The sequence below is a fragment of the Somniosus microcephalus genome, chromosome 3, assembly GCF_052327205.1.
Source record: "Somniosus microcephalus isolate GS21.2 chromosome 3, FLI_Smic_1.0, whole genome shotgun sequence".
NCBI classification, from domain to species: Eukaryota; Metazoa; Chordata; class Chondrichthyes; order Squaliformes; family Somniosidae; genus Somniosus; species Somniosus microcephalus.
Genome location: NC_140989.1, coordinates 64,885,733 through 64,911,421, shown reverse-complemented (window position 1 = coordinate 64,911,421; position 25,689 = coordinate 64,885,733). Strand labels below are relative to the sequence as shown.

The 25,689-nt window shown below is 41.9% G+C and overlaps 1 protein-coding gene across 4 annotated transcripts in view; it reads left to right on the top strand.

The window, feature by feature from the left end:
• ubr2 (ubiquitin protein ligase E3 component n-recognin 2) overlaps positions 1-25,689 on the top strand; it is a 162,512-nt gene that overhangs the window by 122,009 nt on the left and 14,814 nt on the right. For 2 of the 4 annotated variants that reach the window (XM_085980818.1, XM_085980815.1), the window contains exons 30-40: positions 6,950-7,149; positions 7,588-7,681; positions 11,197-11,358; positions 15,372-15,485; positions 16,813-16,878; positions 18,827-18,975; positions 19,262-19,317; positions 20,978-21,074; positions 21,659-21,726; positions 22,683-22,818; positions 23,095-23,185. In XM_085980818.1, the coding sequence (XP_085836944.1) occupies positions 6,950-7,149; positions 7,588-7,681; positions 11,197-11,358; positions 15,372-15,485; positions 16,813-16,878; positions 18,827-18,975; positions 19,262-19,317; positions 20,978-21,074; positions 21,659-21,726; positions 22,683-22,818; positions 23,095-23,185 (1,233 nt within the window). Of the gene's footprint in view, positions 1-6,949; positions 7,150-7,587; positions 7,682-11,196; positions 11,359-15,371; positions 15,486-16,808; positions 16,879-18,826; positions 18,976-19,261; positions 19,318-20,977; positions 21,075-21,658; positions 21,727-22,682; positions 22,819-23,094; positions 23,186-25,689 lie in introns of all 4 variants that reach the window. The other 2 variants (XM_085980809.1, XM_085980805.1) reach the window with 1 other exon arrangement.

The window sequence follows — 25,689 nt, the reverse complement described above, 5'->3', positions numbered from 1 at the left end:
CTTTATTCGCTGAGGCATAGAATATAAGAGCGGGGAGGTTATGCTTGAACTGTATAAAACACTAGTTAGGCCGCAGCTAGAATACTGCGTGCAGTTCTGGTCACCACATGACAGGAAGGATGTGATTGCACTGGAGAGGGTGCAGAGGAGATTTACGAGGATGTTACCTGGGCTGGGGAATTTTAGCTGAGGAAAGATTGGATAAGCTGGGGTTGTTTTCTTTGGAACAGAGGAGGCTTAGGGGAGACCTATTTGAGGTGTATAAAATTGTGAGGGGCCTAGATAGAGTGGATAGGAAGGACCTGTTTCCCTTAGCAGGGGGGTCAATAACCAGGGAGCATAGACTTAAAGTAATTGGTAGGAGGTTTAGAGGGGATTTGAGGAGAAATTGTTTTCACCGAGGGCGGTGGGGGTTCTGGAACTCACTGCCTGAAAGGATGGTAGAGGCAGAAACTCTCATCACATTTAAAAAGTACTTGGATATGCACTTGAGGTGCCGTAACCTACAAGGATACGGACCAAGTGCTGGAAAGTGGGATTAGGCCGGATAGCTCTTTGTCGACCGGCACGGACAAGATGGGCCGAATGGCGGCCTCCTGTGATTCACTGCATTCCTTTTTAGTTCCCTAACTTGAATGGCCCCCTCTAACACGGTGCTGTGGTCAGTTTGCTCATCCTCCCTGCAGTCCCTGCTCTCATCCACACAGGCTGCAAGAACCTCATACCTGTTGGACAAGTGCAAGGGCTGAGACTTCTCTAATCCTACCTTCTGGATTCCCCATACCTGCCTTACTCGTAGTCACACCCTCCTGTCCCTGACCAAGGGGTGTGACTGCCTCCTGGAACAAAGTGTTTAGGTAACTTTCTCACTCCCTGATGTATCGCAGTGTCCGAAGTTCCTCGAGCTGCGCACACTTAGTGCAGGTGTGGTTACTGTGGATCACACTGGGGTGCTGCAGCTGCAACACATCACCTGCCTTGCCATATCTCTTATATTTTATTTAACTAATTAGATTTTCAAGTTTTGAAATACTCAGTTGTCTAATAATAGTTTTTAATCTAGATAACCTTGTTTAATTTATTTAATTTAGTTATATGCTTTAGGTCTTTACTGTAACTTATCGCATAGTCTTAATTTTAACCCTAGTTGTTTATATGCTGCAGAAATCCTCATCCATGCCTTTCTTACCTCTAGACTTGACTATTCTGATGCTCGCCTGTCCAGCCTCTCATTTTCCACCCTCCATAATCTTGAACTCATCGAAATCTCTGCTGCCTGTATCCTAACTCGCACCAAGTCCCGTTCACCCATCACCCCTGTGTTCACTGACCTACATTGGCTTCTGGTCCGGCAACGTCTCTAATTTAAAATTTTCATATTTTCAAATCCCTCCATGGCCTCCCCCCTCTCTATCTCTGTAACCTCCTTCAGCCCTAAAACCCTCTGCGATTTTGCGCTCCTCCAAATCTGGCCTCTTGCTCATTCCTGATTTTAATCACGCCACCATTGGTGGCCATGCCTTCAGCTTCCTGGGCCCTAAGCTCTGGAATTCGCTCTCTTAGCCGCTCCGCCTGTCTACCTCCTCTTTTAAGTGGCTCCTTAAAACTTACCTCTTTGACCAAGCTTTTGGTCACCTGTCCTAGTATAACCTTTTCTCAATATTTGGCTCAGTGTCAATTTTATTTTGATAATGCTCTTGTGAAGTGCTTTGGGCTGTTTTACTATGTTAAAGGTGCTATATAAATGCTTATTGTTGTTTCTATGTTGGCATTAAGTCTTGTTTAAGATTAGCTTGCAAGTTGAAGACTTGGTGGATTTTGCAGCTTTGCAAAGTCATCAGTGTTAATTTATCAGTCCCCAGTCCATGTTAAGTGTTTTTATTCTAAATTAGAAGTTGGAGACACGTGCTATTTTGTTTATTGGCTACTCTGACTAATTTTTGTCTTCAGTTCCTGATGCCCGGTTTCAGGAAGATCTTCTCGTAGATCCTTTGTCATGTCTAACCACAAGACTCGTTTTTGGCATTGTCTTCTGATGTCCCACAATTTCCTGAAATTCATAGCCTGTCTCAAATTTGTTGGTATGGCCAGTTGAGTATTACTCTGCAGTATACAGGAATACTCCCCATGCTTCAAGAGTGACTTGTGGAGCAGCTAGAAGCCCCAAAGAAATCTTGACTTTGGAGATGCAGTGGCTTTTCCTTTTCCAGACCAAAGGCTAGACCATCTCTGAGACGACAGCATAGCAAGTATAGAACCCGAAGAGAATAGGTGGGTTCTACTGATTCCTTGATCTCCTTTAATTCCAAAGGGAAGATGTAAGGTTAATGGAACTGAATTAGCTGCTTCATCCAAAATAACTAGTGGAATAGATCTGTGCATTTCTGCATGGAGATGCAGTTCTGTGGAACGTATCTGAAGTTTAATGCAGAAGGATTGAATATTGATGCAAATTTCTCTTAGTGGGCCTCATCACAGCATCCAGAATATTCAGTTTTCAGAACTTTCATGTCTGCCCTTGTTTAGACTATTGGCTTGTCTTTGCCATCACTGATGAAGCTGCATAGACTTAAGTCCAGTGTAAAGACGATGATTCTGGTACTTGGGTCTCAGTGTTGTGAAGAGGTGTGTAGAACTGAACTTTTCTTTGGGTGGGAAAGTAAGATTAATTGAAGACGACCTAGGACAGGTCTTAGAAAAAGTTGTGCAATTTTATACTTCCACCCCAGAGTTAGTATAAGTATAACATTAATGAGGTTCAAGTGAGACTGTTTTTGACTATATTTGTAGATTGGTGGAATAGATTAGCAAAGACAGTTAACAGTTTGTTTATCGAGCAATATTAGTGGAATAGATATCTAGCTAAATGTGGAATTGACTGGGATGAAGAAGGTAAGGATACACTCGATGACCAAATAGTATTTGAAAAACAATGTTTCATGTGCTGCTGGGATCATCGATGTGCCATCTGTAGAATGCAAGTCTTCATAATTGAATAGGGTAGGTTGGTTTCGTATCCATTCGACATTGGGGACAAAATTAAATTGAGCCTCATTTTGGGTGCCTCTTTCAGAAGATTGTGTGGAAACAACATATAGCAAATTGTCCATAGGGAAAATAGCTGGAACTGCAGAACTGGATCCCCAAAATACCAGTTAAAAATAGAATTTGATTTGTTCAGTCAGTGCAACCAATGACCCTAATTGCAAATGAACAGAGTTGCAGAATGTAATTTTCAAGAAAACTAGCAAGGTGGAGGGAGTTAGAGGGCAATGCAGTGACTGAATAAGCAGCCATTAATGGGGCAAGGGATGATGAGAGCAATAGACCATTGAGGGAGAGTGAGCTAATTCTACAGAGATTTGATGTCAACTTGATGGGATTTGGAATTTCACTCGTTCAGTGCTGTGTGTAACCTCTTGCCGCAGCAGCCCTCATTTTACAAGACCCATTTCTTGCTGAGGCGTGAACAGCTATCTGCAAGAAACCAGAAGTACAACTCTGCTATATACTTCCTGTTGCTTAACTTCCTTGTATCATGTCTGCTCTGGTTACTTCCATAAGAACTGTTGTACACTACCAGAATGAGGCTAGCACATGGTAAATGGCGAATGAGTTCTCTTGTTCTCTCCCGCTCCTTTGTTAATTATGATCTATCCATTTTTATATAAAGGTTGAAAGAATAAGGTAGACCATGCCTGTGGTAGATAATGTAACATTTCTGTGGTACTTTAACTCATTTAATCAAATCCAATAAAGCAAGACTATTTATTTGTAGAACAGTTTTATTTGTGGTGTTTGGTGCACCTTAAAATGTAATTTATAGTTTATTTTTAAAATGTGATTTTTTAAAAATGTATTTGAAGATTTAGTGTTGTTTTGGGGCCGTAGTATTTATAAGTCTTGACAGCTCTTCCTGTCAATCTTATGAATGGAGCATTCCCTGCTCCGATTGGCTCCCCATGGCCCACGTGATCCCAGGGGATGCATCGAACTAACTGCGCCCCTGGGATACGCAAGCACTGCGCGCCAGCAGCTGGACCAGGCCCCGGATCGGATCGGAATTCCACGGGGCCCTACAGCTCAACGGCAGGCGCGCTAGGTAAGTGCAGGCCGGGGGCTTGCACCCGCGGGAAGCCCCCCGACCCGAATTTCTGGGCCAATATGAGCTGTAGGACACTTACTGCTGGCATATGCCGCCCGATGATCTTGTACTTTTCTAGAGCGGCATATACAAATGACACGATATGATGGAAAGAATGATTTGCTCTGTGTGTGAATGTGGATGGCAATGAAAGGTTGACGCCCTTTTATGATTGGGTAGTCAGTGTTTCCATTCTGTGAAACAGTTTCCTATGTGTTATGATGGGAACAAGAAGATCACTGTGGCCTGGATGATGCATGTGGGAATAATGAATGCAGAAGAGCATTGAATTCTTCTCCTGTTTGATAATTGGACTGCTCATCTTGATGAAATTTTTGATCCAGGCAGCAGGCATCTACCTTTTTTGCCACCCAACCCTATGTCAAAACTGCAGCTATATGATCTGGACAAGTTCAATAAGTTTCAGTTTAAGTATCTCGTCTATCTCAAGTGCTACATGATAGTTTACGGTGCAACTTGAGAGTTGCAGTTGGACTTCGGGATGCTATTGATCTGTTTGCTGCTTAACCTGAGGTCATTCCACAGACCACAACCAGCTGCTGATGCAATGTGACCATCAGCAAAGATAACCATGAGTTGAACATCAATATGGAGCCAGAGGAATCGGCTGCTGGTGTTACCAATCTTGAACACCTCTTTGTGCTTTAGTGGGTTGCTTAATGTACCTGCTGAAGTGGATTTTGAGGTATTTGTAACATCTGATGACCAGTTGATGATCAAGGTGTGACTCTTGAGACTGACTAGTCAAGTCAGTGGATGTGACAACACTGGAGAGCAATGAAAAACAATTCCCCTGCGATCAAGCTGCAAACTGCTAAAGCAGCACAAGACGGCTGAGACTGCCACATGGCAGGATGAAGTGTAATGGCAGTGCATTTCATGAATTACTTGTGTTGAGCGACAACAACAACAACTACTTGTATTTATATAGCGCCTTTAATGTCGTAAAACGTCCCAAGGTGCTTCACGGGAGTATTATAAGACACAAAATTTGACACCTAGCCACATAAGGAGAAATTAAGGCAGGTGACCAAAAGCTTGGTCAAAGAGGTAGGTTTTAAGGAGCGACTTAAAGGAGGAAAGAGAGACAGAGGTTTAGGCAGGGAATTCCAGAGCTTTGGGCCTAGGCAGCAGAAGGCACGGCTACCAATGGTTGAGCGATTATAATCGGGGATACTCGAGGGCAGAATTTGAGGAGTGCAGATATCGTGGAGTGGGGCGGGGGTTTGTGGGGCTGAAGGAGATTGCAAAGATGGGGAGGGGTGAGGCCATGGAGGGATTTGAAAACAAGGATAAGAATTTTGAAATCGAGGGCGTTGCTTAACCACGAGCTAATGTAGGTCAGTGAGCACGGGTAATGGATGAACGGGACTTGGTGCGAGTTTGGACACGGGCAGCCGAGTTTTGGATGACCAAGTTTACGGAGGATAGAATGTGGGAGGCCAGCCAGGAATGCGTTGGAATAGTCAAGTCTAGAGGTAACAAAGGCATGGATGAGGGTTTCAGCAGCTGTTGAGCTGAGGCAAGGGCGGAGAAGGGCGATGTTACGGTGGTGGAAATAGGCGTTCTGAGTTATGCTGCGGATATGTGGTTGGAAGCTCATTTCAGGGTCAAATATGGCACCAAGGTTGCGAACAGTTCAGCCTCAGACAGATGTTAGGGAGAGGGATGGAGTCACTGGCTAGGGAACGGAGTTTGTGGCGGGGACCGAACACAATGGCTTCGGTCTTCCCAATATTTAATTGGAGAAAATTTCTGCTCATCCAGAACTGTATGTCGGACAAGCATTGTGACAATTTAGATACCGTGGAGGGGTCGAGAGGAATGGTAGAGCGGTAGAGTTGGGTGTCGTCAGCGTTCATGTGGAAACTGACGTCGTGTTTTCGGATGATGTCGCCAAGGGCCAACATGTAGATGAGAAATAGGAGGGGGCCAAGGATAGATCCTTGGGGGACACCAGAGGTAACGATGCGGGAGTGGGAAGAGAAGCCATTGCAGGTGATTCTCTGGCTACGATTAGATAGATAAGAATGGAACCAGGCGAGTGCAGTCTCACCCAGCTGAACAACGGTGGAGAGGCGTTGGGAGAAGGGTGGAGTAGTCAACCGTGTCAAAGGCTGCAGACAAATCAAGGAGGGATAGTTTACCTTTGTCACAATCACAAAGGATGTCATTTGTGACTTTGATGAGTCCTTGAAAAAATAAGCGGAAGATATGCATGATTTCCTTTCTCTCATTACTTGATGGTTTGGTTTTCGGAGTTTTGATTGTTTTTTCAAGTGCCATTCGCTGGTTATCTGCATATCAGGTGCTTTTATGTGTAACCCAAGCTGTGATCACTGGAGCAACTCTGCTTCAAGTTGACTTGAGAGATGATTTTGGGGTCTGATGTGGTACTTTAGAGTTAAATCCTCCAGTGACCTTGCAGGTCTCAGTTGCAGCTTTGTGAGGATCTGAATTTTTAGGAGCCTGATTCCAGACAGAGAATGGCTTCCTTGACCAGCTGAAGGTACTAAATTGAAGATCAAGCTCTTTGGTATATTCCATCGTGATTGTTCTCAAAGCTAGGGTTCCTTGGTAATTAAATGTTCACAGATTGAAAGTATGTCATGCTAGAACAAGGGATAAAGATTTGTTATGTTTCAGACAGATGTGTCTAATTTTTAAGTTATATTCAATTGCTTCACCTATGGTATTTTTCCAAGATGACTACGACTCACCGCTCTGTATTCTACAACATGTTTTTTAATGTGTTAATTTTGTCTTGTCTTGTTTTATCTCTAGCCCTATAGTTCCTGATGCAGCATTGACTGCTTTAGGTCCCAGGCAAACAAGAATTTTTGAGAAGAAGCAAGTTGTTACATGCATTTTGTGCCAGGAGGAACAAGAGATTAAAATGAACAACAAAGCAATGGTCTTGGCATCCTTTGTTCAGAGGTCAACAGTCTTGTCCAAAAACAGAACAAGAACCATTCAAGATCCAGGTGAATTTTCACATTGGTGTGTCTGATACTGGTAGTTTTCATTGTAGAAAATAAATATTCTTAAGTACTGTAAATTCATTAAATCACATTTTACAATTGCTATGTAATGGGATCTCAATGATTTTGTTATATTTTTCCTCACTGCAGAAGGCTGGAAAAATTGGCAGATTTTAGCATTGTTGGGACAGTCTTGGCTCAAAAAATATTTTATACCAAACTGCCATTCGTCTTGCTCTGTGAATGTATATTTCAGTACTGGCATAGTACAGCCTGTTGCCTAAAGGGCTTACAAACAGGCGTTCTCTTTTTAGGTGGGGCTGGGCAGTAATGTTTAGAAATCATATATACTGGAAAATATGCTTGATCAACTTTCGGAATTGAATAAATGCTTAAATTGTTTAGTTTTTTATATTCAGTGTGGTTTTTACTTCTCATCAGAAAACTATGACCCATTGTTCATGCAGCCAGATTTGGCCTGTGGCACCCATATAGGTAGCTGTGGACACATCATGCATGCCCACTGTTGGCAGAGGTGAGTACCAAATCTTAATAAATATAGTTTGCTTTACTAATACATAAGCTGCTAATATATTGTCTGTTCTACAGTTATATTTCTGTAAATGATGTGGGAGCAAATTACAAGATTTGAGCAGTCGGCCACCACACTGGAATCTTTAATTGACTATTTATTGTTGCTGCTTTATAAGGATTATTATTCCTGGGCAGCAAGGTAATTAATCTATTAAGCTATTGTTTAAACATACTACACATAACCTGCTGATGCCATGTAATTGGCTGTGCAACACCGCACAATAAAAAATGTTATGCCTTGTCCTCTAACTCTGGCTTAGTCTGAGTTCTTGAGCAATTATAAACCATATTACCAGTTGGGAACACCTATTCAACTGTTGCTCTTATTCAGTTTAAATATTCAGAGCACAAGGCAGAATGTATGGTTATATTTAGTAGCATCCTGCTGCAGTGCCAGGTTTCTGCCCTTGCTTGTGCCATGTCGGCTTTCAGATGCAAAAGCAAGTACAGTTTGCTAATTTTCCACAGCTCTGTCTGACATTATACTGATATTCTCGGGATTGTGGACATGTGGCACTTTAAGCACTGAACATAGGAACATAAGAATATAGGAACAGGAGTCGGCCATTCAGCCCCTCGAGCCTGTTCCGCCATTCAATGAGATCATGGCTGATCTGTGACCTAACTCCACATACCCGCCTTTGGCGCATATTCCTTAATAGCATTGGTAAACAAAATCTGTCAATCTCGGATTTAAAGTTAACAACTGATCTAGCATCAATTGCTGTTTGCAGAAGAGTGTTCCAAACTTCTACCACCCTTTGTGTGTAGAAGTGTTTCCTAATTTTACTCCTGAAAGGTCTGGCTCTAATTTTTAGATGATGCCCCCTAGTCCTAGACTCCCCAACCAGCAAAAATAGTTTCTATCTACCCTATCTGTTCCTCTTAATATCTTGAAAACTTTGACCAATTCACCCCTTAACCTTCTAAATTCTAGGGAATACAACTCTAATTTGTGTAATCTCTGCTTGTAATTTAACCCTTGGAGTCCAGGTATTATTCTGGTAAACCGACACTGCACTCCCTCCAAGACCAATATATCCTTCCTACGGTGTGGTGCCCAGAACTGCTCACTGTACTCCAAGTGTGACCTAACCAGGGCTTTGTATAGCTGCAGCATAACTTCTACCCTCTTGTATTGTAATCCTCCTCAGATATAAAGGCCAGCATTCCATTAGCCTTTTTGATTATTTTCTGTACCTGTTCATGACATTTTAATGATCTGTGTACCTGGACTTCCACTGTTTTTAGCTTTTCACCATTTAGAAATGCTCTATCCTTTTTAAGTCCAAAGTGGATCACCTTGCATTCGCCTACATTGAACTCCATTTGCCACAGTTTTGCCCATTCACTTAATCTAACAATATCCCGTTGTAATTTTATGCTTTCATCTGCTGCCTATCTTTGTGTCATCGGCACATATGGATATGTGGCTCTCTATGCCATCATCTAAGTCGTTAATAAATACTGTGAATAGTTGCAGCCCCAACACACATCCCTGCGGGACACCACTAGTCGCTACCTGTCCATTATCCCTACTCTGTCTCCTGCCGCTCAGCCAATTTTCTAACCAGGTCACTAGTTTGCCTTCAATTCCATGGGCTTCTACCTTAGTTAACAGTCTCTTACGTGGGACTTTATCAAATGCCTTCTGGAAGTCCATATAAATAACACCCATAGACATTCCCCTGTCCACTACTTTAGTCACCTCTTCAAAAATTCAATCAGGTTTGTCAGGCATGACCTACCTTTCACATTCATGCTGGCTCTCTCTGATCAGCTGAAACTTTTCAAGGTGTTCAGTCACCCAATCCTTAATTATAGACTCGAGAAATTTCCCGACAACAGATGTTGGGCTAACTGGTCTATAATTCCCTGGTTTTCCCCTCTCTTAAATAGCGGAGTGACATGTGCAATTTTCCAATCTAAAGGGACGGTTCCTGAATCGATAGAATTTTAGAAGATTATAGTTAAGGTATCTGCAATGTGCTCACTTACTTCCTTTAAAACCCTGGGATGGAAACGATCCGGTCCTGGGGGTTTGTCACTCTGTAGTCGCATTATTTTCTTCATTACTGCCATTTTGCTTACTTTCATTTTATTGAGTCCCTGTCCCCGATTCAATATTTGTTTCCTTGGGATTTCCGGCATGCTATCCTCTCTACTGTAAACGCTGATGCAAATTAATTATTCACCATGTCTGCCATTTCCTTATTATCATTGACAGTATCACTGCTTTCAGTTTTCAAGGGGCCAACGTTGCTCCTGACTACCCTCTTTTTCCTAATCATTGTAAAAATTCTTCGTTGATTTTGATATTACTTGCAAGTTTCTTTTCATACTCCCTTTTTGTAGATCTTACTCTGTTTTGTCACCCTTTGCTGTTCTTTGTATCTTTCCCATTCACTAGGATCTGTGCTATTTTTTGCATTTTTGTATGCCTTTTCTTTTCTTTTTACCTCTTTAGTCGTCCACTGCTTTTATTTTGGCAAGTAGCGCTCTTGCCCCTCTGGTATAAACTGGTTCTGTATCACCTTAAATTCTTTTTTTGAACACCTCCCACTGATTTACCCACATTTGCCCAGTTTACTGTGGACAGTCTCTGTCTCATCCTGTTGAAGCCAGCCTTACCTAAATCTAGAATCATAGTAGCTGTTTCGTGTTTTGCCCTTTCAAGTACTATATTGAACTCGATCATGTTATGATCGCAATTAGATAAACGTTCATGCACAGTTAGGCTGTTAACTAAATCTGGCTCATTACTGAATCAAATATGGCATGCCCCCTTGTTGGTTCTCGGACATATTGTTGTAGAAAACTATCCTGGGCACGCACAAGAAATTCACTATCTTTTTCTGGCCGGTGCTAGTCTGCTTATCCCAATTAATATGAAAGTTAAAATCCCCCATTAAAACCACTCTTGTCTTTGCTACACGCTTGTCAAATCTCTGCATTTATACAATCTAGCACTTAACAGCTGCTACCAGGGGGCCTATACACAACTCCCACTACAGTCTTAAATCCTTTCCTATTTCTTAATTTTACCCATAAAATCGCCACTGCCTGCCTACCTCACGTTATATCATCTCTTAGCATTGAATTCATTTCATCCTTAATCACTAAGGCTACTCCTCCCCCTCTACCATTTTCACTCTTTCCTGTAGACCTTATAACCTGGTATATTTAGTTCCCAGTCCTGACTGTCTTGCAGCCATGTCTCAGTATTGGCTACCATGTCATACCCTCCAAATTGAATTTGCGGCTGCAGTTCATTCAGTTTATTCCTTATACTCCTGAAAGTTTATTTTTCGCGCAAGCAGTAAGCAAAATGTTCATGTTCAGAGCTCAAATTCAAGAGACAGCCTAATTTTTCAAACCTCTATTGTATGTAGAGCATGTTACATGAAGAATGTTATATGAAGAATTGTCAAATTAAACGTTGTTCTTCTCTTGCAGCTACTTTGATGCAGTTCAAGCAAAAGAGCAGCGGAGACAGCAGAGATTAAGAGTTCACACAAGCTATGATGTGGAGAATGGAGAATTTCTTTGTCCTCTGTGCGAATGTTTGAGCAATACTGTTATTCCTTTACTTCCTTCACCTAGAAGCCCACTGAACAGGTTAGATTACTGTATTATCTAAGACAATACAGGCCATGTTAGTGCTTGACCAAATTTTTTCTCTCAATTCTCTCTACTAATTCAGACTCCAGTTAATTTGGCTAATTCTGCTGCATCCATTTTGTCCCACATTAAACTACCCACTACACTGGGATTATCCTGGAGGGCAAAAAAACTCCCAAGTTCCTTTTCTCCATTACCAACCGTTGTCTTAAACTCCTCTCCTCAGCTCTCTCTACCCCTCACCTCTGTGTAAGAAACTCATGCATTTCTTTGGCACCAAGATAGAGACCATCCATTCAGATATTTATGCTGCTTTCCCTTATTCCCCTTGTCCACCAAATCTTTCCCACTGTTCTTGCACTGAACCCCAACTGTTACTCTAGTTTCTCTTCCATCACTCCCTCATGCTCCTCTCAGAAACCTACCCCCACTGCCCACGAACCTATTCCCTTTAGCCTCCTGACCACCCAAATTCCATTCCTGGCCCCCATACTAGCTGATGTCATAAATGATTTCCTCTCCTCAGGCACTATTCCCCCTGCCTTTCAAAATTGCCATCATCCCTCTCCTCAAAACAATTACCCAATTTTGCGCACCGTTTTCCAACTCTCATCCCATCTCCAATTTCCCTTTACTTTCCAAAGTCGTCCTAATGTGCTGCCTCCCAAATCTGTGCCCATCTCTCCTGCAATTCCATTTAAATCCCTCCATTTAGGATTCTGCCGCTTCCAAAGCATCGAAACAGCTCTAACCAGTCACAGATGTCATTCTCTGATTTCCTTGACTCAGACTGAATGTTCAATTAGAGAAACTTTTCTCTTATTAATGGCTTAATGCTAGACAGGTAGTCTTGGAGCAGAGGGAGGCGGTAGATAGAGCTGGGTCTTAACAATATACATAGAGAAAAGATCAAGGAGGATTGTTGGGGATACCCAAGGTGACCATGTTGGGTGGGAGGAGAAATCATTGCTGGAATGGTGCTGGCTGTGTTGGGACAGTGGAACCATGGAGCAGGATAATGGTAATGTCAACTGTGTTGGTGGGTGCTGAGTGAGCAAGGAGAACAAGTAAAGGTAATGCACTGTGGTAGCAGTCATGGAGGAAACAGTTGGAAACTCCAACCAAGGCAGCCACACTGATGTAAACAGGGCCGAAACTATATTGAAGGGATTTGTACAAGGACTTACGGGAGAGGTGCGAACAGAGCTGGTAGGTGGTGACACGTTCAATGATCTTGGAGAGTAAGCAAGGTTAGAGATGGGTGGTAGTTGCATAGGATGGACGAGTCAAGCGAACGAAAGTGTCCAGCATGACACACAAGCTGGTCCGAGTAGCTCTTTCCACCATACTGAAGGCATACGTTGATAATATAGCTAATGAGAAAACGTAGACTTGGGACGACAGCCATTAGAAGTTATCTGGAGGTTGAGTATGAAAGAATACATTTGTGTATCCAAGGCTTTCCAGATACCCTCGAGCTGTGCAAGACCATTTAATATCGCACTTGTGGGCATCAATCACCATATCCCACTAGTTAGCCCATTGTTCAAGATGGTGAGTAGAGTGCAGAAGATCCTGAGGTGAATCTTCCAGCAGCACACTCATCTGCAAAAAGGAGCTCCACAGTATTTTCAGAATATTGGCACATGGTGACACGGCATATATTAGAATATTGTTTCACACTGACCACATTTTTTAACTTCAAAACCATTTTTTAATTTTTGTTGGATTTTCTTCAATGACCCATATTTTCCGATCGCAGGCCTCCCGCGGGCGGAGTCCTGCAATCTGGAAAAATCTACACCCTTACCTGAGGGCTCCCGGGACGCGCACGCTTCTGCTCCTGGGCCTCTCCAAACTTCAAGTGTGCCAGACCCACGTATCCCAGAGGCGCATGTAGTTCGCAGCGTCCGTGGGATCACATGGGCCATGGGGAGCCAATCACAGAAGGGAATCTCCCTTCATACACTTGACAGGAAGACCTGTCAAATATATGAATGGAGATCGCCCCAAAAATATAGTAAAACTTTAAATATTTTTTTTTTTATCACATTTTTAAAATAACTTGAAATTACAATAAATTAAGTATTCTAAACAATTTATTTTTTGAAAGAGTTTTTTACGGGGCTAAAAATAAACTTACCTTTTTAAAGTATTTTTAAATGATGAATCAGTGAAAATTAAAAAAAAATTTTTTTTTACCTTTTTGCACACTCATCCTGGTAAAAGCGGGCCTTACACCTGCTTTTATCAGGCATAAGAATTGTAAGGGTTTTCTGCGGGCGGGGTGGGGGGGGGTCTCCCAAAAAGCGGAACACTCTGCCCGCAGAGGCCCTTCTCCAGGGCAGTTGGAGGATCTGTCAAGACCATTCTTGACCGATCGGAAATGCTGGTTTTCAGCGCATGCGCTGTGCATGCCTGAAACCGACATTTCCGACGTCCTTACGGGTGGGTACACAGTGCGTACCCACCCGTAGGGATCGGAATATCTGAGCCAATATTCTTAAGGGTCATAATTAAGCCTACGTAACATTTCTGGATCAAAAACTTACTTCTCTCTGGAAATGCATTTAATTGCCTTTTGCACCCATTTATATTTTAATTCTTCATAATTACAGGAAACTTCGCGATATCCGGCACCGACGGGACCGGCGTGATGCCGATCTATGAAAACTTCCGGACAGACCAGCGCTAATGTTGAAGGATACGGAGGTTTTCATCTCCGTATCTGACAACAAACACTCTTGCTTAGCAACAGCTTGTAAACAGTCGGCCCGTACCTTGGAAGCGTCTCTGTAGCCTAGCAACAGCTTCAGAGAGGCTTTCCAGAGACTGACTGACTAAAAAAAAAATGCTAGGAGAAGAAAAAAAAAGAAGAAAAACCTAACAAAACGGCTGCTGATTTCTGCCGTTAGATCGAGGTTTCCGGACATACAACTTACAGGAAACTTTGGTTTATCCGGATCAGTTTGGATCAACGTTGTCAAATTCCCTTTATAATATTGATATCTTAATTAAAGTCGCCCAAAGTCATCTTTTCCAAAGAAAATAAGCCCAATGTCCTTGATCCTTTCTGATACTTGGAATTACCTTAATTTCTCATCCATTTAAGGATGGTAATCTGATTAGATGGTGAGCTGTACATTGGACCAAAAGGGATTTAACCAACTCTTCATACAGGATAACCTCATTTTTTTTTTTACTCTTATCTATCTGTAAATGCAGTCCCGAAGTTTTTGATTTTTTTTTAACTGCAGCCGAGACCTGGCTGCTGGTTTGGTATATTTATCCACCAGAATCCCTAGATTAGCACATTGTACCACTGCTTCATTCACATACTGTGGTGCTTTGGTCATAAACTAATTACTTTACACATCCATATTAAATTATATCTATTCTCTAATGATTCGACCAATTAAATAAACCACATTCCTTCTGAATTTTGCTGCATTGTTCCTCATTATTTGCTTTTCCTCCTCCTTTGTCATCATCTGCAAGTTAGAGATTTTGTTTAACCTTCTCCAAGTGAGATGTCTACCATCTATCTTTTTGTCTTTTTCTAATTTAATTCAATAAAATTGATACATCTAGAGCGCATCAGTTTAATGGCTCATTCTGCTATCCATAAACTCTAACTGGCCCAAAGCTTTGCAGGCAATATCCTGTTTTGCACTGTTCTATTTGTCTATCACTCTAGCTGCCTATAATGGAGTGAGTGGTTAGGATCTGGAATGTACTGCCTGAGAGGGTGATGGAGGCAGATTTAATCGTGGCCTTCAAAAGGGAATTGGATAAGTACCTGAAGGAAAATGTTTTGAGCGCTATGGGGAAGTGGGACTAGCTGAAGTGCTCTTGCAGAGAACCGGCATGGGCTCGACGGGCCGAATGGCCGCCTGTGCTATCACCATTCTATAATTCTAAGAACATCAGTAGTATTTTTGAAGAGGAAATGCAAGGAAGGGTTCTGTACCATTTTCATTAAACATGTTGACCTGTGTTTTTATTTTTAGTGACAATTCAAGAAACTTTTCAGGCATTCCTATTTTATCCCAGTGGCTAAAATGTACATTACAACAGTTGAATGTCCTGAAGAAAATCCACGAAAAACAGACACTACCTGGTAAGTACTAGAAAAAAGAAATTTGGTTTTATACTTCGATTATTTTTGTTAGCAGACCTTTGTTATGCGTACAATATACAAGAAACTTTTTTTAAATCTGGCACTGACGGGACTGGCGTGGTGCCGGTTGATCAAAAAGTCCGGATTACAGAGGGGTATACTTACCAAGGTACGAGAGCCCCGTACACGGCCACAGGTGCAGGAGCCCCGGTTACACGGCACTTGTGTAGGAACCCTGCTTACACGGCCACAGGTGCAGGAACCCCGGTTACACGGCCACGAATATATAGTAAAACTTACCTGAACCTACTCCTGAATTTTGCCGGTTAAGAGAGTTTCCTGTAATGGCAATAGAAATGAAAAATGCCTTGGTTCAGAATGCTGCATTGCTATGATTATTAGAAAAATCTTTCATAGTGAATGATTTATAACTCTGTGATACTGTATTGAGCAGAGTCAAGGTTGTTGAATATTTATTGAGAAAATGGTCACCAATCCATACATACTACTATTTCTATAGCCCTTTCAATATGAAATTCTTATTGGCGAAGTAGAGTATAAGTAAAGGAAACTTCAGGATGTCTCCGAATTCTTTCCTCATGCTCATCACAAAAGACAGCTTTTATAAGCAGGCTTACGCTTCTTACGAACCACAACTTAATCTTGTGTGTGAATGCAATATAGCCTACCTTAGGGCTAACAATTTATCCTTTTAATGCTGGGTTATACGCCATAGTATGGGATGCTCACCAAATGCTCCTGATCTCTTTGATAGGGTGCCATTTCAAGCTAAACTACACCTTTTTTTATTGGGAGAAAAAAAATACAGTCAAGCGAGTTAAATCAGCTAAGCTAGCAACTAGTTTAACTCTCACCCATACATTGAACTGTTTTAAGTTGAACAGTGTGTCTATTGTTAAAATCCTGTGCTCCTCGATATGAAACATTGGTGGCTTTAATGGTAAATGTTGGACTCCAATTCTCAAATCTTTGGATGATTGGCAATGCCTAAATGCTGAAGCTAATGTGTCCCATCAGTACAAGTGCTTAACAAATCCTGTTTCACTTGAGAAATAAATGTGAAGACATTAATTTTAAGATAGGCATTCTGTAAAAACAAGTGAAGAGTCATTGTAAAAGTGATTTTCTTCATTCTTACTCCCAATTGTACTCCAAATTTCTATTCAAGTGGCATTTTATATATACAATGCTGGTGATTTTCTATACATGCTTTCATTCATGGCTACTTTTATGTTTAAAATAAGGCCTTTTTAAACATTTTAAAGATCAGCATTAGTCACAGTATATCCATATTCTGGTTTTGCAGATAGCCTCTCTAATTCTAATCCAGAAGGAATGGAAGTCCCTGAGGGATTTCGACTGGATACAAAACCAAAGTATGTGTTCTGATCATCAACAACAACTTGTATTTATATAGCCTTTAATGTAGTAAAATATCCTAAGGTGCATCACAGGAGTGTTATAAGACAAAAATATTGACACTGAGTTGGTTTTAAGTGGTGTCTTAAAGGAGGAAAGAGAGCTAGAAAGGCAGAGAGGTTTAGGGCGGGAGTTCCAGAGCTTGGGGCCGAGGCAGCTGAAGGCACGGCCACCAATGGTTGAGTGATAATCAAGGATGCTCAAGAGGGCAGAATTTGAGCAATGCAGTTATCTCTGGGTGGGGGCGGGGGTTGTGGGGCTGAAGGAGATTACATAGATGGGGAGGGGGCGAGGCCATGGAGGGATTTTGAAATCAAGCTGCTGCTTAACCGGGAGCCAATGCAGGTCAGTAAGCGCAGGGGTGATGGGTGAATGGGACTTGGTGCGAGTTAGGACACGGGCAGCCGAGTTTTGGACGACCAAGTTTACATCGGGTATGCAGGACGCCAGCTAAGTCTAGAGGTAACAAAGGCATGGATAAGGGTTTCAGCAGCAGATGAGCTGAGGCAGGGGTGGAGATAGGCAATGTTATGGAGGTGGAACTAGGCGGTCTTAGTTCTGCCACGGATATGTGGTCAGAAGCTCATTTCAGGGTCAAATATGACACCAAGGATGCGAACAGTGTGGTTCAGCCTCACAGATGCTAGGGAGAGGGATGGAGTCAGTGGCTAGGGAACAGAGTATGTGGCGGGGCCTGAAGACGATGGCTTTGGTCTTCCCCAATATTTAATTGGAGAAAATTTCTGCTCATCCAGTGCTGGATGTCGGACAAGCAGTGTCAATTTAGAGACCGTGGTGGGATCGAGAGAAGTGGTGGTGAGGTAGAGCTGGGTGTCATCAGCATACATGTGAAAACTGATGCTGTGTTTTCGGATGATGTCGCCAAGGGGCAGCATATAGATGAGAAATAGGAGAGATCAGTAAACAATTCTAAAATGTTTCAATGTACAGGAAACTTCGCGATATCCGGGACCGGCGTGATGCCGATCTATGAAAACTTCCGGACAGACCAGCGCTAATGTTGAAGGATACGGAAGTTTTCATCTCCGTATCTGACAACAAACACTCTTGCTTAGCAACAGCTTGTAAACAGTCGGCCCGTACCTTGGAAGTGTCTCTGTAGCTTAGCAACAGCTTCAGAGAGGCTTTCCAGAGACTGACTGTTTTTATACAAAAAAAAAAATTGCTAGGAGAAGAAAAAAACCTAACAAAACGGCTGCTGATTTCTGTCGTTAGATCGAGGTTTCCGGACATACAACCTCCGGATAAACCAAAGTGTCCTGTAGTTTTATTTTTCTTTGCCTTTGCCATTTGTTGTAAAATAGCCTTTTTAAAAAAGCTCCATTTATCATTCTAACAACCGTATTCTGTTTTGGAGAAAGAAAATGTGAATTAAAAATTATTGCACAGCATTCCTTGGGAATGGTCCTTTTGTCTTTGGCAAACGCTATTGGATCGTGTTTGCAGTGCACAAAGTTTGACTTGTCCCTTTAATTGTTATGTGGGAAGGTGTTTCTTTAAGATCATTTTCAGCTGATGTCAGCTCTAAGGCCATCGGTGAGCTATTCTTTCAGAAATCCCACCTATTGGTATCCTTTCCAGCAACAGATACTTCTTGGGGTATCTCTGACATAATGAAGACGACACTGGACAGTTGCTTGCTGAGTAAACATATTCATTCTATGATGGATACAGTAGCTCTGTTTAATTCTCCCATTTGGTGCCACGCTAATTATTAAGCTCCGTGCTGGTTAAAGTTCACTTGGCCAGATTTGTATCCTTGCCAATTGTTCCGAAGAACCATTTCCTTTCTTTATATTGTCTGTTATTTGTGCTGTTGGTTGGTTGAGACAGGTATTTGTTGCTTCGATGTTTGTTGCAGTGATGCTTTATTTCTTTTGTCAGGACTCCTTACTCCGAGAGCATCAAGGAGATGCTTACAACCTTGGCTACAGCATCATACAAAGTGGGGCTCAAGGTTCATCCTAATGAGCAGGACCCACGGGTGCCTATAATGTGCTGGGGGAGCTGTGCATACACTATACAAGCAATAGGTGAGTCACGGTGCATGCAGTGCTGAATATACTTTCAGGATATTTACTTAAATGACATATAAACAAAACTAAGTAATATGATTTTTGAAAAGCAGATTTGTTTGCTAACTGAACCATTGTCTGAGTGGTAGTCTTAAAAACCTAGTTGAATTAATTCTGCAAAATTAACAGAAATTCAGAGTTTTGCATTGTGGTGTGACCAAATGGTGCACCATTTTATATAAACATTTGAAATTTATCTATGTTGAGCAAGACTTTTGGAACTGTTTTATATTTACTTTTCCAGAGCGTTTCCTGGCAGATGAAGAAAAGCCGCTGTTTGGTCATCTGCCATGCAGGCAGGTAGGAATTATTAAAATGTACAAACTCTGCATATTATTATAAAAGACTGTTGCAAAATCAAGATCTGAAAATGGAATAATGGGATTACAATGGCAAATTTCTACAGCTATTGAAATATGTTCTGGAAGAATGATCTTAAAAAGCAGTGAAGACTAATTTGTCGACTACTCTACTGGAGAAACTTATTACATAAGAACATAAGAAATAAGAGCAGGAGTAGGTCATACGGCCCCTCGAGTCTGCTCCACCATTCAATAAGATCATGGCTGATCATCGACCTCAACTCCACTTTCCTGCCTGATCTCCATATCCCTTGAATCCCCATGACCCAAAAAATCTATCTATCTCAGCCTTGAATATACTCAAAGACTCAGCATTCACCGCCCTCTGGGGTGGAGAATTCCAAAGATTCAGAACCCTGAGTGAAGAAATTCCTCCTTATCTTAGTCTTAAATGGCCTACCCCTTATCCTGAGACTATGCCCCCTAGCTCTAGACACTCCAGCCAGAGGAAACAACCTCTCAGCATCTACCCTGTCAATCCCCTTCAGAATCTTGTATGTTTCAATGAGATCACCTCTCATTCTTCTAAACTCCGGAGAGTATAGGCCCATTCTACACAATCTCTCATCATAGGACAGCCCTCTCATCCCAGGAATCTAGTTAACCTTTGTTGCACCGCCTCCAAGGCAAGTATATCCTTCCTTAGATAAGGAGACCAAAACTGTGCACAGTACTCCAGGTGTGGTCTCACCAAGGCTCTGTACAATTGTAGCAAGACTTCCTTACTCTTATACGCCAACCCCCTTGCAATAAAGGCCAACATGCCATTTGCCTTCCTTATTGATTGCTGTACCTGCATGTTAACTTTCTGTGTTTCTTGCACGAGGACATCTAAATCTCTCTGAACACCAACATTTGAAAGTTTCTCACCATTTAAAAAATATTCTGTTTTTCTATTCTTCCTACCAAAGTGAATAACCTCACATTTCCCTACATTATACTCCATCTGCCACCTTACTGCCCACTCACTTAGTCTATCTATATCCCTTTGAAAACTCTGTTCTCCTCGCAGCTTACTGTCCCACCTAGCTTTGTGTCATCAGCAAACTTGGATACATTGCACTCAGTCCCTTCATCTAGGTCATTAATATAGATTGTAAACAGCTGAGGCCCCAACACTGATCCTTGCGGCACCCTAATAGTTACAGCCTGCCAACCTGAAAAAGATCCATTTATCCCAACTCTCTTTTTTGTCCGTTAACAAATCCTCAATCCATTCTACTATATTACCCCCAACCCCTTATTGTACAGAATGTGTATGCAGCTTAGTCTCGGCCACTAAATTACTTGTTTTTTTTTTTCAATTGCTATTTGTCATTCTGGTTGGTGTAAAGAATTAAGACATTTAATCGTTGCAAAATTTAACTAATACAAGTTGATATGTTCCAGGAATTATGCATGTTACTGCTATAATTCTAATATTGCTGCCACTGCTGTCATTTATTGGCTGTGAAGTGTTTTAGGATGTCCTGAGGCCATGAAAGGCACTATGTAAATTCAAATCCTTTCTTTCTTATAAAGAAAGAATGAACGGATTTGAATTTACATAGTGCCTTTATTCTTTCAGTTGTTTTACTAGCTATAATTGTGTCTTGTAGGATGACTGTCTGAAGGCATTAACCCGATTTGCTGCATCACACTGGACTGTGAGTTCTCTCTCTGTGGTTCAGAAGCATTATACTCGATTATTAGCAGGTTTGTGCATTGTGTAGTTTGAGTACTTGATTATAATTTCATACAACTATAATTATAACTGTAAAGGTCTCTTTTAAAAGTCAGTTTGCCAGGTTTGATATTAAATGAACATAGCCAAAAATGGTGGTTTTAATAAATTGTTGAGCAGTATTTGGCCTTATAGAATGGAACACAATTGAATATAAATTATTCTGTGCTTTCAAAAAAAAACAAAGGGAAATGAAGGTCTAGAAGCAATACTTTACATTCCAAGTACTCCCTCGATGTCTATGCTTGTGTCTACAATGTCAAAAAAATCATCCAATAATCATCAAATTTCCTGTGCATTTTGAGCCCCCTTCAGAACTGCTTGTGCACTGGAGCAACTTCATTTATTGTAAGAGATTGCACTTTTGACACTGTCCCCCAGAACCTGACTGTCTCATGATGAAAGATACTGGCACCTATAAAGTCAGTATGTTGATGACCCATCAGAGAATTTTATCAGTAGGACCCCCTCCCATCTCCTCGCCTTCCTCTAACAAAAATTCATATGACATAATACCTGTGTCACATTTTACAATTTATTTTTTTTCCTTTCTCAGTTCTGGTACCTGATGAGGAGTCTCCAATTCCTCCATCCATTCTTGATGTTGACATGTTCCATTTATTGGTAAGTGATCAATCTATCTTGCTCTTCCAACGTTCTCTCATTTTTGTGATGACTGTTTCAGCTTGTTCAGTAAGAGAAGGCGTGATAAGTGAACAATTTTGGGTTAGCTTCTCGGATGTGCTGTAAAAGCGTGCACAAGTGGCACTTTATACTCTCTTTCGTGTTCTCAAAGGGAGTTTATTATTTCTTTAAAAGTTAATGAACTGTAAATTGAAAGTGACTATCAAATTTCAAGGGACTTTTAGTATCAAAACTTCAATCTTTTTAGTTCGTAACATCCATCTCAGAAAAGAAAACAAGGTTTTTCTATAATGTGAAGTCAGGAGAATATTAAGGGTTTCATAGAATATCACCATAGTGTTAGAATACAAGTTCAAGTAAAATTGTATCCTAAATTATTAGAGGCAGACCTTTTATATTCCGACAAGTACAGTTCCCTTAACAAAATTTATAATCTCAAAGGTTTACAGTCGTGTTGCTTTTCCCCCTTTTTCCTCACAACCTTATTCTACTGACAGATCTTGAGTTGAATTGGTCATGCTGCTTGTATTGTCTATTTGGCCCATGTTATCCACAAGTACCTTTTTAAAGTGAGAGAACAACATAATTTTGGCAATAAACGTGAGAGAATTGTGCACTTAAGTAATTGACTTAAAGGTTTCTATTGAAGTGCTTGAATTGGCTGGTATTGATTCATTTTTTATGATCTGCTGCTCGAGCCATTGGATTCTTACTGGTATGTTAGAGCCAGGTGTTGGAGTCCTGTTTATTCTTTGGTGACTTTCCATTGTTCAGACAACTGCCTCCAGATATTTGTGTACAATATTAATGTTAAACTTTATTGTTTAAAATTCTATCTCCTCACTTTTCCATCTTTGCATATCAAATAAAGTATTTCCATCGTAGTTTTTGTAACTGGCCAGTGCAGTGTGATAGGCCTGTTATTCTCCCTCCAGGTGAGCCTGGTGCTTTCTTTCCCAGCTCTGCATTGTCACGACTTCACAGGAGTCAGCTTAGCTGTTGGTCACCTTCACCTCTTTCATCTGGTTACCATGGCGCACATTGTACAGATTCTGCTTACATCTTCAACAGGTAATTTATGAAACATTCTAACTTTAAAAAGAGCAAAACCTGATTTGGGGTTTTAAAAAACCAAATAGCATTGGGAAAATCTGTACGATGGCTAAATCTAACCATGTGACCGATACTATCTAGAGATTGCCATATCTGTAGTATTTTTTTGGGGGAGCAAGATAAATCTATTTTAATAAAATGATTAGCGTTGAAATTATATTAGATACACTAGAGAAACATCACTTTTGTATGTTTAAAATTAGTGTTTTGACTCGAGTGGTTTACTGCTTCTAGAGGAAAATACTATGGACCAGGAAAGTGCTGATGGCGATGAAGAGGCTGCTGCCTTAGCAGTGTACGACAAGCTCAGGCAATACTCGGGAAGGTAAGATGCAATTCAAGTCATCAGTGGATTTTACAGGTTTAGAGAAAAACAGGAATTCTGAAATTTGAAATGGGGCAAAGAACCTGGAAATGCACTGCAGATTAGACCGGAAAGAGAACAAATGTTTTGGGCAGGACCTTCACCAAGGATCTTTGTCTTACGGAATAACCCTATGTATATTCATTTTTGTTTCTGGAACTTTGCTGTCACTGATAAAAGTTTCTTGGGTAGCTGATAATCCAGAGAATAGGAGTTCAAATCCCACCATGGCAATTTGAGGATTTGAATTCAATTTTAAAAACACAAAAATAAAAGGCTGGTAGCAGTAAAAGTGATCGTGAAGCTGTTGGACTGTTGCAAGAGTCCAATTGGTTTATTAATGTCCTTTTAAGGAAGGAAAGCTGCCATCCTTACCAGGTCTGGCCTATATTTGACACCAGTCCCATACCAACATGGTTGACTTTTAACTGCCTAGCAAGCCACTCCATTCTATCAAACTGCTAGAAAGGAACAAAACTGGACTGAATTCTCTCACTCTCACTCTCTGTTAGGTAGTCCCTCGGGACCGAGGATGACTTGCTTCCACATTAAAAATGAGTTCTCGGGTGACTAATGAGTCCAATGTGGGACCTACAGTCTCTGTCACAGGTGGGGCGGGTGGGTGGGTGCTTGGGTTGATGTGTGCTCCTTCCGCTATTTGCGCTTGGCTTCTGCTTGCTCCCGGCGAAGAGACTCTGTGTTCGGAGCCTTCCCGGATGCTTCTCCTCCACTTTGTGCGGTCTTGGGCCAGGGATTCCCAGGTGTCAGTGGGGATGTTGCACTTTTTCAAGGAGGCTTTGAGGGTGTTCTTGAAGCGTTTCCTCTGCCCACCTGGGGCTCTCTTGCCATGTCGGAGCTCCGAGTGGAGCGCTTGTTTTGGGAGTCTCGTATCGGGCATGCGGACGATGTGGAAGAATTGTATACCACTACAATCTGAAACCTCATGGCCCAGCATATCCCTCGCTCCTCCATCACCAACCAGCCAATGACCAACCCTGGTTCAATGAAGAGTGTAGAAGAGCATGCCAGGAGCAGCACCAAACATACTTAAAAATGAGGTGGCAACTTGGTAAAGCTACAACACAGGACTACGTGCATGCTAAACAGCGAAAGCAGCATGATACAGTCAGAGCTCAGCGACTCCACAACCCAACGGATCAGGTCAAACCTCGAGTCATGCCACATCGAGTCATGAATGGTGATGGACAATTAAGCACCTAATTGGTGGAGGAGACTCCATGAACATCCCCATCCTTACTGATGGTGGAGCCCAGCATATGAGAGTAAAAGTGGAGGCTGAAATGTTCACAACCATCTTCAGCCAGAAGTGCCGAGTAGATGACCCTTGTCAGCCTCCTCCTGAGAACCCTACCATCGCAGATACCAGTCTTCAGCCAATTCGCTTCACTCCATGTGACATCAAGAAACGGCCGAGTGCATTGGACACAGCAAAGGCTACGGGTCCCGCCAATAACTTGGCTGTAGTGGTGAAGATCTGTGCTCCAAAACTAGCTGTGCCTTTAGTTAAGCTGTTCCAGTACAGCTGCAACACTGGCATCTGGAAAATTTGCCCAAGTATGTTCTATCCACAGCAGAACAAATCTAACCCGGCCAATTACTGCCCTATCTGTCTACTCCCAATCATCAGCAGTCATGGAAAGTGTTGTCAACAGTGCTATCAAGCGGCACTTACTCACCAATAACCTGCTCATCGATGCTCAGTTTTGGGTTCCGCCAGAACCACTTGGCTCCAGACCTCATTACAACCCTGGTCCAAAAATGGACACTAGCTGAATTCTAGAGGTGAGGCGAGTGTGTCTGCCTTTACTACAACAACAACAACTTGTATTTATATTGTGCCTTCAATATAGTAAAACATCCCAAGGCGTTTCACAGGAGCGTTATTAAACAAAATTTGACCCCCGAGCCAGATAGAGAGATATTAGGGCAGATCATCAAAAGCTTGGTCAGAGAGGTAGGTTTTAAGGAGCGTCTTGAAGGAGGAAAGAGGCAGACAGGCGGAGGTCAAGGGAGTGAATTCCAGAGCTTAGGGCCTTGGCAACTGAAGGCACGGCTGCCAATGGTGGAGTGCTTAAAATCGGGGATGTTTAAGAGGGCAGAGTTTGAGGAGCGCAGATACCTCAGAGGGCTGTAAGGCTGGAGGAGATTACAGAGATAGGGAGGGGCGAGGTCACGGATTTGAAAACCGGGATGAGAATTTTAATATCAAGGCGTTGCTTAACTGGGAGCCAATGTAGGTCAGCGAACACAGAGGTGATGGGCGAACGGGACTTGGACACGGGCAGCAGAATTTTGGATGACCTCAAGTTTAACAAGCTTAATATCAAGGCAGCATTTGACCGAGAGTGGCACCAAGGAGTCCTAGTGAAGCTAGTCAATGGTGATTAGGGGGGAACCTCTCCAGTGGCTGGAATTATACCTAACACAAAGGAAGATGGTTGTGG